This window comes from Carassius carassius, chromosome 1 (genome assembly GCF_963082965.1).
Source record: "Carassius carassius chromosome 1, fCarCar2.1, whole genome shotgun sequence".
NCBI lineage: Eukaryota > Metazoa > Chordata > Actinopteri > Cypriniformes > Cyprinidae > Carassius > Carassius carassius.
In genome coordinates this window covers 19,389,919-19,403,669 of record NC_081755.1, presented here as the reverse complement: position 1 = coordinate 19,403,669, position 13,751 = coordinate 19,389,919, and the positions used below count along the sequence as shown (strand labels likewise).

The following is a 13,751-nucleotide window of genomic DNA, read 5'->3' as shown; positions in this document are numbered from 1 at the left end:
TGAAGTACAGACTCTCTAAACTATTTTTACAGTAGAGAAAAAAACAGGTGCTTCACTACTGCCCGCCTCTGTATATTACAAAGCATTCCTAAATAAAATGTTTTGAAGAACATTTGTACAGACCGGAAGCGTCCGTGTCACCGTGCGCGTCGCGAGCGGTGACGCTATAAGAGCGTCGCGGGCGGGGGCTCGTCGCTTCCGCTTCTGTGAGTGAACGGTGGTTCAGGGACAGTGTAGCGCTTCACACGAGCGGGGTTTGTTTTTAGTTAACGGCAGTGTTTAGCGTTAACCTAGGCCAGACGATGGCAGACAAAATGGATATGTCCTTAGACGACATCATCAAGCAGAACCGTCAGCGCGGAGGCAGCGGGCGCGGCGGCGGGAGAGGAGGCCGCGGAGGAGCAGGTGGAGGCCGCGGTGCTGGCGCCGGAGGGCGCCTCGGAAACACCGGCGGAGGCTTCGGAGGCCGCGGCGGCGGGTCGGGCCCCATGAGGAGCCGCCAGGGCCTGAGCCGCGGAAGAAGCAGACCCACGCCGTATAGCAGGGTAGGAGAAAGCGGAGAAAATCACGGGCTTTGATCCGCACGCTCGGGTGAAGCCCGGTTTAATCTTTCTAGGCTGCCAGCAAACATGGCGGCTAGCTGGTCCCTGGAGCTTCTCTGGGAGTGTAGCTCTTTAGATATGTATTGTGCTTAATGTGTTCTCTCCCTAAACCCTTTGTCTTGCCATCCGTGAGCGCGTCAAGCACCGCGCGTCGTGAAGCGGCGCGTCTGGAGCAGCGCGTGGATCTCCTGCTGTCATGCGGCCGTCGACGCCATCTTGGAGACGGCTGGTCCTTTCATTGAGCCCGAGCTGTCTTTGTGTTCGACGCCGTCCAGCGCACGTCCTCACGCGGTCTGCGTCTCGTGCTTCTGAAGAGTCTGCGCTTGTGTGTGTGAGCCGAAGCCCTGCTTCAGGAGGCCTTTCGTCCTGCGCTGGAGCTCCGCTTTTGTTTGGGAGGGGTTTGACGGTCTCCAAATATCCTTGAGCGCAGAAATATTGATGTAAAGTTGGAGCCGCACAGGATAAATGAATTTTGACCACCTCTGTCCATCGATTATGGAGAATCCCCTTGCTGATAATGTCTAGTTAAGAGTTTAGTTGAGGCCAGTGTTTATGTAACGCGTCAAAATGGCGTGGGCTCAAAATGGACGCTCCGCTTCAGATGCCAGTCTTGGACACTGTGATGGCCTCGTTTTAACCACCATTTTTGGACTTTGACGTGCTCCTTCTCACCGTAGAGCAGCGGAACACCCCTCTCCACCTTCTGGAGGCCTGCTGGGATTCATTGGAGTGAACGGCAAGAGACTCTGGGGTTTCTGGTGGCTAATTAGCTTTCTACCAAAGAGGGTGGGCAGCTTCTGAGGGAATACAGTGCGGTTTACTACAACAGGCTACATTTGAGCTCACTTGTTACTAACCCTACTCCTGTTACTGGTTATTTTGGCATTATACGTGTAATGCATGTGTAGTTTTATGAATTAACCCCTTGGTTTTCTTAACTTAAAATTGTTTTCAGTCAAAATCGATAGGATGCATTAAGGGGAACTTTCTGTACTATTTTGTATCAGTTTGTCTTGATAGCACTACATACAGAATATTATTTTTAAATTAGCATCTTTATATAAATTAGAGCATTTTTGTTGGTTTCAAAGTTATAAAATGGTGCAAAGGTATTTGGAATCTATGTATATATATATATATATATATATATATATATATATATATATATATATATATATATATATATGGTTGTGTATTTAGTAGTTGCTTTGTGTTTTAGACATTGATCAAAGACTAGTTAATCTGAGTTGACTTTCCCTCAAGTTTTCATTTTCTGTATTTACAAGTTTCCTGTGCAAGTCACTTTTACTATGATAATGTTTTGACTTGAGACAGTTTGGCTTATGTCCACTTTCATCCTTGTAGCAATTTGCACAAAAGTCACCAAGTTTTGGATCATTCCAATTGTGAAAAAAAACACACAAAAAAAATGTAAACCCATAAAATGACCAGAGGTCTAGTGAATTGCACACCCAGTAAAGTTTGGAGAACACAATCGCACCACTCTGTACATGTGCTGCCAGCTGTGTCCTGCATTGGTTTACTTGTGTGTCGTGATGGGGTGGGCAGGGATTGCTGGATCGCAGTGATTGCACTGGGTGCCCCTGGCCTTGTTGAAGCGGAGCCCCCTGCTTGCCCCAACACCCAGCCGAGTGGACTGTCAGTGACAGACTGGGGACCCGAAGTCAGCAGGTGCGTTCTCTCTCATCTGTTGCAGCCCAAGCAGCTCCCAGACAAGTGGCAGCATGACCTGTTCGACAACGGCTACAGTGTGAGCGGTGGAGGTGGGGGTGCAGCCGGCGGCGTGGAAACCGGAGGAAAGCTCCTCGTGTCCAATCTCGACTTCGGCGTCTCTGACGCAGACATTCAGGTTGGCTTCACTAACTTCTGCATTGAGTCTTTAAAGGGATGGTTCACCCGAAAATGGAAATTCTGTCATTACTCACCTTCATGTTGTTCCGAATCCATAAGACTTTTTGTTCGTCTTCAGAAAACGCATTAAGATTCTTTTCTTTTTTGAATAAAATACAAGAGTTTTCTGACACCTCCATATTCAGAAATGTAACACAAATGTACCCAGAAACATAGCAAGGACATCGGAAAAATGGTCCATGTGACATCAATGGCCCAACTTCCGTTTTGTGAGTCTATGAAAATACAAAATTAATTTATTCAACAGTTATTTTCCCCGAGATAATGTGTTCCGCCATTTTGGAGGGTCCCACGATGAGCACTTTCCCCAGAATGTAATCAGTTGTTTTTATGTCCATGATGAAGCATTCGTGCTGAACATAAAGCTGATTACGTCCTGGGGAAAGCACGCATTGAATAAACCACGTTCTTGTTCTCGTAGCTTTGCAAAAGTTGAGCCGCTGATGTCCTTGCTAAGTTTCTGGGTCTTGGAACTTTACGGTTAAACTTGTCTGTGGAGGGTCAGAGAGCTCCATCAAGTTCCATCACAAATCTTAACTTGTCTTCTGAAGATGTACTTGTTGGTGTGGAATGACATGAATGGGAGTAATTAATGGCAACTTTTATTTGTGGGTGAATTATCCCTTTAAGTCAGTGGTTCCCAATCCTGGTCCTGGAGAACCCCTGACTCTACACATTTTTGGCATCCCTCTTTTCTTACACGTTCACTGAATTGATGAATTGAATCAGGTGTGTTTGAATACGGAGACATCTAAAATGTGCAGTGTTGGGGCTTCTCCAGAAGCAGGATTAGGAACCACTGTTTCAAGTGTCTAAAGGATTCTGTATCTGAAGGTATGGTTTGTGCTGCAGGAACTGTTTGCTGAATTTGGCACTTTGAAGAAAGCAGCAGTACATTACGATCGGTCAGGACGCAGCCTCGGCACTGCGGACGTTCACTTTGAGAGGAAAGCAGACGCTCTGAAAGCCATGAAGCAGTACAACGGTGTCCCCCTTGATGGTATGTGTGCATCCTTACAAGTTTTTCCTCCGCTTTAAGACTCCATCAAATTCAGAAAGTCTCTGGAAAGCCTGTTGTATTGGTCTGGCAGCATTTCTCATTCCTGTAAACTTTCAGGTCGTCCAATGAACATTCAGCTTGTTACCTCACAGATCGACGCACAGAGGCGGACACCAATGCAGGGGTAAGGATGAACGGGTTTAGTTTGGTTGGGGATTTTTGTAATGTTTGGTGTGACTGAAGTGGTGTTTTTCCTGGCAGTCTAAATCGTGGAGGTGGTGGCATGAACAGAAACCGAATTGGGGGCTTTGGCGCACAGAAAGGTCGCGGGGGACGTGGTGGCGGAGGAGGAGCCAGAGGTCGGGGGCGAGGGGGTCGAGGAGGTGGCGGCGGCAGCAAACAGCAGCTCTCTGCCGAAGAGCTGGACGCCCAGCTAGATGCCTATAACGCCAGGGTGTGTAAACTCAGTCAGAGATTCTTCAAAAATCTCAATTTTTATGTTTTATAAAAGCTGGTGGTAATCTCGGTTTTTCCTTGTTTCTCAAACAGATGGATACCAGCTAAACGTGTCATGTCGAGCTGCGTTCCCCACTGTTCGGACACGGGAGAGGGGTCATCGTTGTAATAGCATTGAACATGCCAGATGTTTTACACTTGCGTCTTCAGAAGTGATTTAAATTTGTGCATCAGCTTCGTTCTCCTTTTAAAATGTTCGTGTTTTTTACCTACTTTGTTTTATTTTTTGTTTCCTTTTTTTGAGAAAAACCTGGTTGGACTGTAGGATTTAAGGGATGGTCTCATCTTGACCATCCTTGTGTAGATCATTGAAATTAAAAAAACCTGCAGTATTTAGTAACCACATGATGTCTCCGCCTCCTCATTGTAAAAACTTTGCCTTCATTACACTGGAGAACTGCCAACTCCAGCCAATCAAGTTAATGTAGTATTTCAGTGCATAAAACTCTGTTGTAGACTGCCTACTTCGTGTCACCCAAAAGGTGTTAGCAACTTTGTGTTTTGCTATTAAGTGTTTAATGGGAGTCTACAATGCTTCTGTAAGGGTCTAAAGGAATGTTAAAACTTGTGTTTTTAGTGCCAAGTCAAAATACCATGGTTGCTGCATGCTTCAGGTGTTTTGTGTGGAAAAGCTTTCTGCTTTCCTTTGCCTTCACAAATGGCTTCTACCAGGTGCCCATTTCAGAAAACAAGTTTAACAAACCAGAGGTATTATTAAAATACCCTCTGTTAGGCAGATGTCTGATATTACAAAGATGTAATGTACAACTGCTCTAGAATAACATGATACAATTTAGGGAAGATACGGAAAATAGGCTGCTGTTGTATTTCTCTCCACTAATTCATAGCCATGTCGACCCGCTTGCAGTCAAAAAGCTTGTTTTTTATTTTTTTTTAGTTATTTTTGAGCCATATCAATTTACAAACTCGTGTGAGGAACCAATAACATGGAGTATGAAAAATAAACCCTTCCAATTACATCTCCATCCTATATAAACAAAGTCAAGTTGTCAATTGTTATTTATATAGCACTATTCACAATTCAGATTTGTGTTAAAACAGCTTTTCAGTATTAAATGGAAAAATACAATAACAGACAAAAAACTATTTTACTGTTATTCCACTTTTGTGCAGATATTTACGCATTGTATTAATGTTTAGCGTCATCAATGGCATCTTTTTCGAAAGATCTGCATAAACCAAAACCTGAAACAAATTTAGTGATGTGTATTTATCAATATTTAGCCAGCTGTAAAGATCCTGACAGAACTGCAATGTGAGTGGACAGAGAAAAAAACTAAATGTTCAGTGGTTCGAGGCTCTTCTAAACAAAAAGCACAAGGATCTACCTCAAAACTAAATCTTTTCCGTCAAATCTCGGCGTCATTAATAATCTTTAAATGATCGAATATCCTTTATTTTAGGTGGAATTGGCCATTAACAGGATTTGCTTTTAAATATTTAATTTTCGAAATGTTTTATTTTTGAAATCTGAAAATAACTTCAATTTTAAAACATTCCCTACTTTGTTCTCACATTAAACATGTAACCAATATAGTCCATACTTCTCCAATCCAATCTTCTTCTCAGGTAGTTTAACAGATACATGTGAATATGTAAGGGTGTATGTATTAGGCTAATTGTTTTTAAAGAAGGAGGGATGGCTTGACACACATAATTAAATTCTCTAAAATAACATTTTATCTCAAATTTCTCCTTGAATGAATTATGTTGACTAATTTGACCAGATTAACATAAAAAATCTATACCACTCTTGTGTGAATTACTTTCTATTTATGGAAATGGTTCTGTTTCTCCACAGAGTAGAACCACGTGACGTGAAGGATGATGTTTTATGTTGAAAGTACAAACACTGTATAGGTTAATAAATAATATTTTAGCATCGGGAACATGGAAACATTTGGATTCGGGCCGAATGAGAGAGGTAGGCATCAGCTTCACCTTAAATTAATTTGTTTTTCGATTGACCTTTTTTTATTTGTCTGAACTTTAGAGGATTTGTTTTGGAGAGAAACTGATAACTGTTTTTATAATGTTTGTAAACATTTTGCTTTAGACTATAGGTATTTTGTCCTTTATTATTTCGGAAAGTAATAGGGCTAATAAAATGCTAATAACATAACGTATTAACCGGAATGGTAATAATATCAGAGGAACGCAGGAACAGAAACGCTAGTATAAATACTGCTTCTCGGAGTGTATTATTTATTTCTTTATTTATTTTATTAAATGTAGCCCAAATAAATTGTTTGCAGCCAATTACCTTAAAAATATATTATTTTGTTCAGTGTATAAACAGCTGAGGATATTACTAAATGTTGCAGTATTAATAAATCTTTCCATTTATTTAAGGACATATAGGGGTTTATTAAGAAATTGAGAGAGGTTTAACTGTGATGTGGGACAGTCCAATGTGTTCTCCTTCTATTCTGTTGATGTTTCACACTCCAGTCCAGTCGGTGGCAGTAGTTCATCAGTTGGCTTGTAAACAGCACCAGAAGAAGAAGATCAACGTGAAGTGAAAGTAAAAGTTTTCATATCGGATGAACAGACGCCATCTCACAGGATTCAAAAACCAGAAAATACCTTCACATGTTACGGTAAGTTCGTTATAACTTTTCATAGCTGTAATATCAATATCGTTTTCGCCTAAACACAAGTCACATAAGGTACATGAAGAGGTGCATTAACAGACGGGCTTTAACGGCCTGAGGCCCACGGGCCTACACCGAAGGAGGGCCTTGCTACACGTAAATTATATTTTTCGAATAATTATTTGTATATTTAGGAGTTTGCAGCAGTGACAACATTATTTTATATACAAACATACACTCAAAGGAAAACAGCATTTTCGATGACCCCCTGCTGCGTGAAAGGAACCGAGCAATGAGTTTTCTACGTCACACAGTGCGAATTCATATGCGTGGATATATCATATGTAGATATGAAGATTTAGGCTTATGATACACGGAGCAATTTTTTTTGTAGTTTTGAACTGCCTCTGTTTTTTATTTTTACTTTGTACTGTTCTCTGATGTCCATTTATTATGTTATCAGTTGTGACGAGTGGGACAGGTCTGAGAGCCGTGAGAACGACAGTGAAGGACGAGAGAGGACCAGGCATGGGTTTTATTTTGTGTTTTGGTTTTATTTTTTGTTTGTGCGCGGCAGTGTGCGTTACACTGGTAGGGCTGTCGCGATAACCGCAATATTGTAATACCGCACTATTGACAAGCAAACCGCAGAGCAAAGATAGCAACCGCAGAAACCGCGGCAACCGCAGCGTTCAGTTTTTTTTTTTTGTTTTTTTTTTTATGAGGCTGTGGCCTTCTTGTTTTTTCAATTTGTCACTGTGCATTCAATGTTAAATAAATTAATGATACAATATGGTTAGGACTGTAATTTTCTCGCGAGCCGCTTATGGTGCTTCGTTTGTTTTGAATAGGCCGGCTGAAATGATGGGAGGCGCTCGATCTCATCACAAAACCCAATGTCACGTCGCCAGTTTGGGAACATTTTGGCTTTCAAACCAATGAAAAGGGCGAGCCAGCGAATATAGATGAGCCGATATGCAAAATTTGCTGCAAAAAGCTTCCTGTGACGCAGCAATACATCTAATTTGAGGTCATCGGGACGTTTTCTAAAACGCTTAGTGAAAAACGCTTAAAGTGGTTTAATGTACCAATACAGTGATATTAACAGACCAAACTCACTAAACTTCATATTAATAAAGTATATTATCTACATAAAATCAGATGATCCCTGAATATGAATTCAACGCGTTTAATAACACGTTAAGCCTTTCCCTCTCATAGAAAACCATCATAAGGCTTAACGTGTTATTAAACGACTTGCATTCATATTCAGGGCTCATCTGTCTTTTTTTTGTACTTCGTATACTTTATTAGTATAATGTTTAGTGAGTTTGTTTTTTAAAAATCACTGTCTTAGTACATTAAGCCACATTAAGCGTTTTCTTATAACGGTTTTCTATGGGAGGAAAAGGCTTAACGTGTTATTAGAGTTGCATTCATATTCCGGGCTCATCTGATTTTTTTTTGTAGATAGTATAATTTATTAGTATGATTTTTAGTGAGTTTGGTCTGTTAATATCACTGTCTTAGTACATTAAGCCATGTTAAGCGTTTTAGAGTGTCCCCTTTCATCCAGCGCAGCTGCCCCCTCAAGCATCAGATCGCGGAGCAACATCAAAAAGAACAGCTGAGACCGGCCGACAGTTAAGAGTAGCTGAAGCCTTTGCGAAATCTGTAAAATACAGCCGTGAAAGTAACAGACATACCTGCTGAAGTCACGGACAACCTCCGCATCAGTGCCCATACCCAAGAGAGCATGAGCAGATAACGAGCTCACACACGCTATCTGCTTGAGGAGTGCATCTCCAACTCCAGCGCGAATCCACTGTCCTGTGGGCCAGTGGTGACGCGATAATCAGTCTAGATTTCCGCTGCTGTCCAAAGTCGCGCGCAAATACGTGTAATACATGTTAGAACTCTGTGATCTTTTAAAAAAAAAAATTTGTAAAACGCATGTTCTTGTTGCTGTTTGGCATTTAACAATAAACAAAAAGTGTTTTAAAACGTGTCTCTTTGTCAGTTAAAAAAGCAACAATATATGCTACATAACTCAACGATAGAGCTTTGTATGCAGCAAAATCAGGATAAATTAGGTATGTAAAAAAAAAACGGCGGTAATACCGCATATCGCGCTATTGAGCCACCCATAATAACCGCAGGGGAAATTTCTTAACCGCGACAGCCCTATACACTGGTGCCGAACATGGGAAGGAAGGAGGGACGCGCTGCCGAAGATCCCTCTCCGCTGTGGTGAATCCGCAGTGCCATCGAGCAGGCCGAGGGAGTCTGCCGCCATGGACGCCGGAGGAGGTGGGCTGGAGTGAGTTGCCGAGGGGACAGACGACCGGCCCACTGCCTCAAGCGTCCACGGCGGCAGACTCCCTCGGCCTGCTCGATGGCACCCCGGATGTTCCGAGTTTCGGCACCAGTGTAATAGTGATGTCCGATTCGTGAACGAATCGTTCAATTTAACCGCCTCTTCTTAGTGAACCGGTTGAACCAGTTCACCAAATCGAAGTGAATCGTTTGAAACGGTTCACGTCTCCAATAAGCATTAATCCACAAATTACTTAAGATGTTAACTTTTTTAACGTGACTGACACTCCCTCTGAGTCAGAATAAACCAATATCCTGGAGTAATTCATTTACTCAAACAGTACACTGACTGAACTGCTGTGTAGACTGAACTGAAGATGAACACCGAGCCGAGCCAGATGACGAATGAACACGCCCACTGCTGGAGCAGTTCTCGTTCTCGAGTCAACCGGTTGCATCGGTTTTCGGATCACCAGTACACTGAACTGAGAATCGTTTCTGTCGGACGCGTCCGATTTGAGAACCGATGAGCTGATTCTCGTTCTCGAGTCAAGAACCGGTTGCATCAGTTTTCGGATCATCAGTACACTGAACCGAAAACCGTTTCTTTCGGACGCGTCCGACTTGTGAACCGATGAACTGATGCTACTGCGCATGCGTGTAAAGTATTTCGAAATGTGTGATAAAAGATCTATATACATTTTTATTATTATTATTATTTTTTTTTTAAGATTAATGTTTCTAATCTGTATATTGTAGATTATGTATAGGACAGAGGGGGTTTCAGGGAAGTTGGACAATAATTAAGAACTCTAAAGACTCGGAAGACTAGTCAAGAACCGGTTGCATCGGTTTTCGGATCATCTGTACACTGAACCAAAACCGTTTCTTTCGGACGTGTCCGTTTTGAGAACAGAGGAGCTGATGATACTGCACATGCGTGATTCAGCGTGAAGCCGACTGACTCACAGCGCGTCTGAACCGAACTGATTCTTTTGGTATTTGATTCTGAACTGATTCTGTGCCAATGTTATGAGCGCAGGTAAACCGAGGGCTTGAATGAAGGGGCAATCTGGCGAAACGTAAGTTCATTTAATAACAAATACATCGCAATGGTTTATGTATAGTGGTTTCTGCGCTGATGACACCTAATTTATTTACTTTATATCTTCAAGACTTAAATCCTCATATGCACATTATTGCTGTTACTGTATTTGGGTGCGTTGTTGCTAAACTTAATTGTAAACTTTTCATGATTATGAGGTTTTTAACTGACTAAAGTTATGATTACTGACTTTATTTATTTGAATGTTTGATAGACGTGACGCCATTACGTCATCGCCAATGACGTCATTGCGTCGAGCGTAAAAGAACCGGTGAACCGTTTTTTTCAACCGGTTTATTGAATCGAACCGTCCGAAAGAACCGGTTCGCGGAAAAGAATCGAACTTCCCATCACTAGCGGGAACCGGCGAACATTTAACCCTTATGCATAGTTGGGGACGTTTTCGTCCACTAGGGGGTAAAGTTGAGTCTTAATTTGGCCACAACTTTCTCTGTGTTTGAGCTAATGGAATGATTTTTGGTGACAAATCTTATTTTGAAATTTTTCAAAAACTCAACGGTACACTGTGGGCAAATTCACTACCCTTTCGATATGTTCGTGGATGAAAACATCCACTAAATTAAACCGCTGTAAAAATGTATCAGATAAATATTTTTTTCAATTTTTTTTTGCATAAATCTATTAATCAACCTCAGTCCTGATCAAAACTACCAAATGTTTAAAAAAATTCCAAGATTTTAACTCTTCAATTACCAAGTTCATAAATGATGTCACTGATTTGGGGAAAAAACCCACACAAAATTACATATTTTCAATATAAAAAGTGATTGTGGACTTGATATTTTTTACCTTTTATCACAGTCTTGGGCATGTCAAAGATTAGTAACAAGATTGGCTTTGATGCATTGTTAGTTTTTGTGCAGCATTAGATTAAAATTTTTTCTCCCTAATTTGTTGTTGGTGGCTGTTTTTGCCCCATTGACTTCCATAATAACGAAATTTTTTGATTGCAAAGCCATGACACCATATCATCATGCATTCTTGATTGTTTGTGGTTTTCCCTAACCTGTGCAAAAAAAGGCTTAGTTTCTGGCTTGTATATGGAGTTATATGGAGTATAACGGCAAATTATAGTGTTTGTGTGTGTGTGAGATTCTTGATTGTTGGTGGTTTTCCCTGTTGGGAAGAGGTAACATTTGTTATTTTTTACAGTTGATCACTAGGTGGGACCATTAACCCTTTAGATAGGCCTGTGCAAAAAAGTCTTAGTTTCTGGCTTGTATATGGAGTATAATAGCAAATTATTGTGTGTGTGTGTGTGTGTGAGAGAGAGAGAGAGAAAGAGAGGGTGTGAGAGAGACCTTTGTGCACTTACCTTGATGTACAGTATCTGAAAAAATCCAAATATGCACCTCATGCTCTCAGAACTACATAAGTGTGTTTATGCACCTGCTGCCTTTTGATGGTGAAAAGTACAGATGGCCTATATGTGAAATGCTCCTCTTTTCTTGATGGTAAAGCCAGTTTAAAACCTTAAAATCCTGTAAAAAAAAAATCTACTTTGCAACAAATTTATGAACATAATGTATTATGAACCAAAATGCAATACCAACTTCAAATATGCTGCAGCTTGCTGGAGGGGTCAAGCTACATAATCATTTCTAAAACTTTGGTACAAGTCAAGCCCTTTCTCGTGTTGCTTGCTGCTCTTCTCACCATTAAATGACCAGCACGATGGCATGCAAGTGTTTAAATCCACCTACTTTGCTTTTGTTTAGTTTATTCGCTTAAGTCTGACGTCACATAGCAGCGCTTCCGTGTCCAAACGCTTTATCAGTTACCACGAGAAAACAACAAAAGGTGGTAATATAAACTCACAATGTGATAGAATACTAGCAAAAAAGTTATAATATTAACCTTTAACTCCATACCGAAGTCCCAGATAGCCGGACAATGAAAATATAAATATTAAAAAAATATATTAAAATTATTTGTGTTTGGGATGCTGTGAGCACGGAGACTGTAGTGTATATCATAAGTTTGAAAGCGTTTAACTTAAATTATCAATATGAATAAACAGTGCTCATAAACGACTGTTGAGGTCATATTCTCAAGTGAAGCGAGTTGAGGCCTGGACCCGGAAACAGCGCTTCTTACGTCATCACTTAACAACCGAATACTTTCACAACCATTAAAAGGCAGCAGGTGCATAAATACACTTTTGTTTACTCCATGTAGTTCTGTGAGCTGAGGTGTACATTGTGATTTTCTGAAATACATCAAGGTAAGTGCGCAGAGGTCTCTCTCACACACACTCTCTCTCTCTCTCTCTCTTTCTCACACTCACACACACACACACACACACACACACACACACACACACATACATACACAATATAATATGCTGTTATACTCCATATAGCTTCATATACAAGTCAGAAACTAAGCTTTTTTTGCACGGGCCTATCTAAAGGGTTAATGGTCCCACCTAGTGATCAACTGTAAAAATAAAAAATGTTACCTCTTCCCAACAGGGAAAACCACCAACAATCAAGAATCTCACACACACACACAAACACTATAATTTGCTGTTATACTCCATATAACTCCATATACAAGCCAGAAACTAAGCCTTTTTTTTTGCACAGGCCTATCTAAAGGGTTAATGGTCCCACCTAGTGATCAACTGTAAAAATAACAAATTTTACCTCTTCCCAAAAGGGAAAACCACAAACAATCAAGAATGCATGATTATATGGTGTCATGGCTTTGCAATCAAAAAATGTCGTTATAATGGAAGTCAATGGGGCAAAAACAGCCACCAACAACAAATTAGGGACTTTATATTACTTTTATATTGAAAATAAGTCATTTTGTGTGTTTTTTTCCCCCAAATCAGTGACATCATTTATGAAGTTGACAAAAAAAGGGATACAATCTTGGATTTTTTAAAAACATTTGGTAGTTTTGATCAGGACTGAAGTTGATTAACAGATTTATGCAAAAAAAAAAATGAATCTGATACATTTTTACAGCAGTTTAATTGAGTGGATGTTTTCATCCTGAACATACCGAAAGGGTAGTGAATTTGAACAATCCACAAGGGTTAAATAAAACTTTAATGATAAAACAAACACAAAACAGCGTGACAGCCCTGGAATGGATGGTAGCCCAAAATTTGAAGTTAAAAAAATAGATCCCCTCCATTATAAAAGAAGTCCACACGGCTCTGTGGAGTTAATAAAGGCCTTCTGAAGTGAATTGATGCTTTTGTGTAAGAAAAATATGCATATTTAAAATATGCATATATTTTTAGTCTCGTGAAAAAAAAACAATTTTTGTTTACAGCAAAGCAAAACCAGTGTCCTTTTGGCTTATATCGAAATCCTCAGACATTTTTCTTTACAAATCCTTGTTTTGTACTACTAATTCGTGGCTGGTGATTTATTTAGATCTCTTCTCTGCACTTCCAAGTTCGTCACTTTTGCGTTTGTCATCACCACGTTTGCATACATCCTACGTCATCCGCCGGACACCGCTCTCTCATGAATGTGTGTATGACAGTTAGCGGAAGCTAAAATAAAAAAACATAATCACCAAATAGCCCACATTTAAGCAAATTTGCCAAGAGATAGTTTGAATAAGTGTTTGTGTGTGTGTGTGTGTGTGTGTGTGTATGTGTGTGTGTGTTTTTAATTCATACT

General features: G+C 40.5%; 2 protein-coding genes across 5 annotated transcripts in view; both read left to right on the top strand.

Annotated features, from left to right (window-relative positions):
- Positions 1-194: 194 nt before the first annotated feature.
- alyref (Aly/REF export factor) lies at positions 195-4,395 on the top strand. Its single transcript, XM_059550126.1, has 6 exons — positions 195-545; positions 2,320-2,472; positions 3,387-3,534; positions 3,652-3,718; positions 3,796-3,988; positions 4,084-4,395. Exons 1-6 carry the CDS (start codon positions 303-305, stop codon positions 4,096-4,098), a joined length of 819 nt encoding a protein of 272 aa, XP_059406109.1. The 5' UTR covers positions 195-302; the 3' UTR covers positions 4,099-4,395.
- A 2,206-nt stretch (positions 4,396-6,601) lies between these two features.
- LOC132140709 (NACHT, LRR and PYD domains-containing protein 12-like) overlaps positions 6,602-13,751 on the top strand; it is a 538,723-nt gene continuing 531,573 nt past the window's right edge. For all 4 annotated transcript variants that reach the window (XM_059549677.1, XM_059549669.1, XM_059549642.1 and 1 more), the window contains exon 1: positions 6,602-6,671. The gene's annotated coding sequence lies outside the window, so the exon portion shown is untranslated. The remainder of the gene's footprint in view (positions 6,672-13,751) is intronic.

Bases quoted from the DNA above. Each gene is read 5' to 3' on its own strand.
- alyref (XM_059550126.1), top strand. From the start codon at position 303: ATGGCAGACAAAATGGATATGTCCTTAGACGACATCATCAAGCAGAAC. The intron at 546-2,319 runs GTAGGAGAAAGC...CATCTGTTGCAG, and splicing joins GACCCACGCCGTATAGCAGG to CCCAAGCAGCTCCCAGACAA. The intron at 3,535-3,651 runs GTATGTGTGCAT...GTAAACTTTCAG, and splicing joins CAACGGTGTCCCCCTTGATG to GTCGTCCAATGAACATTCAG.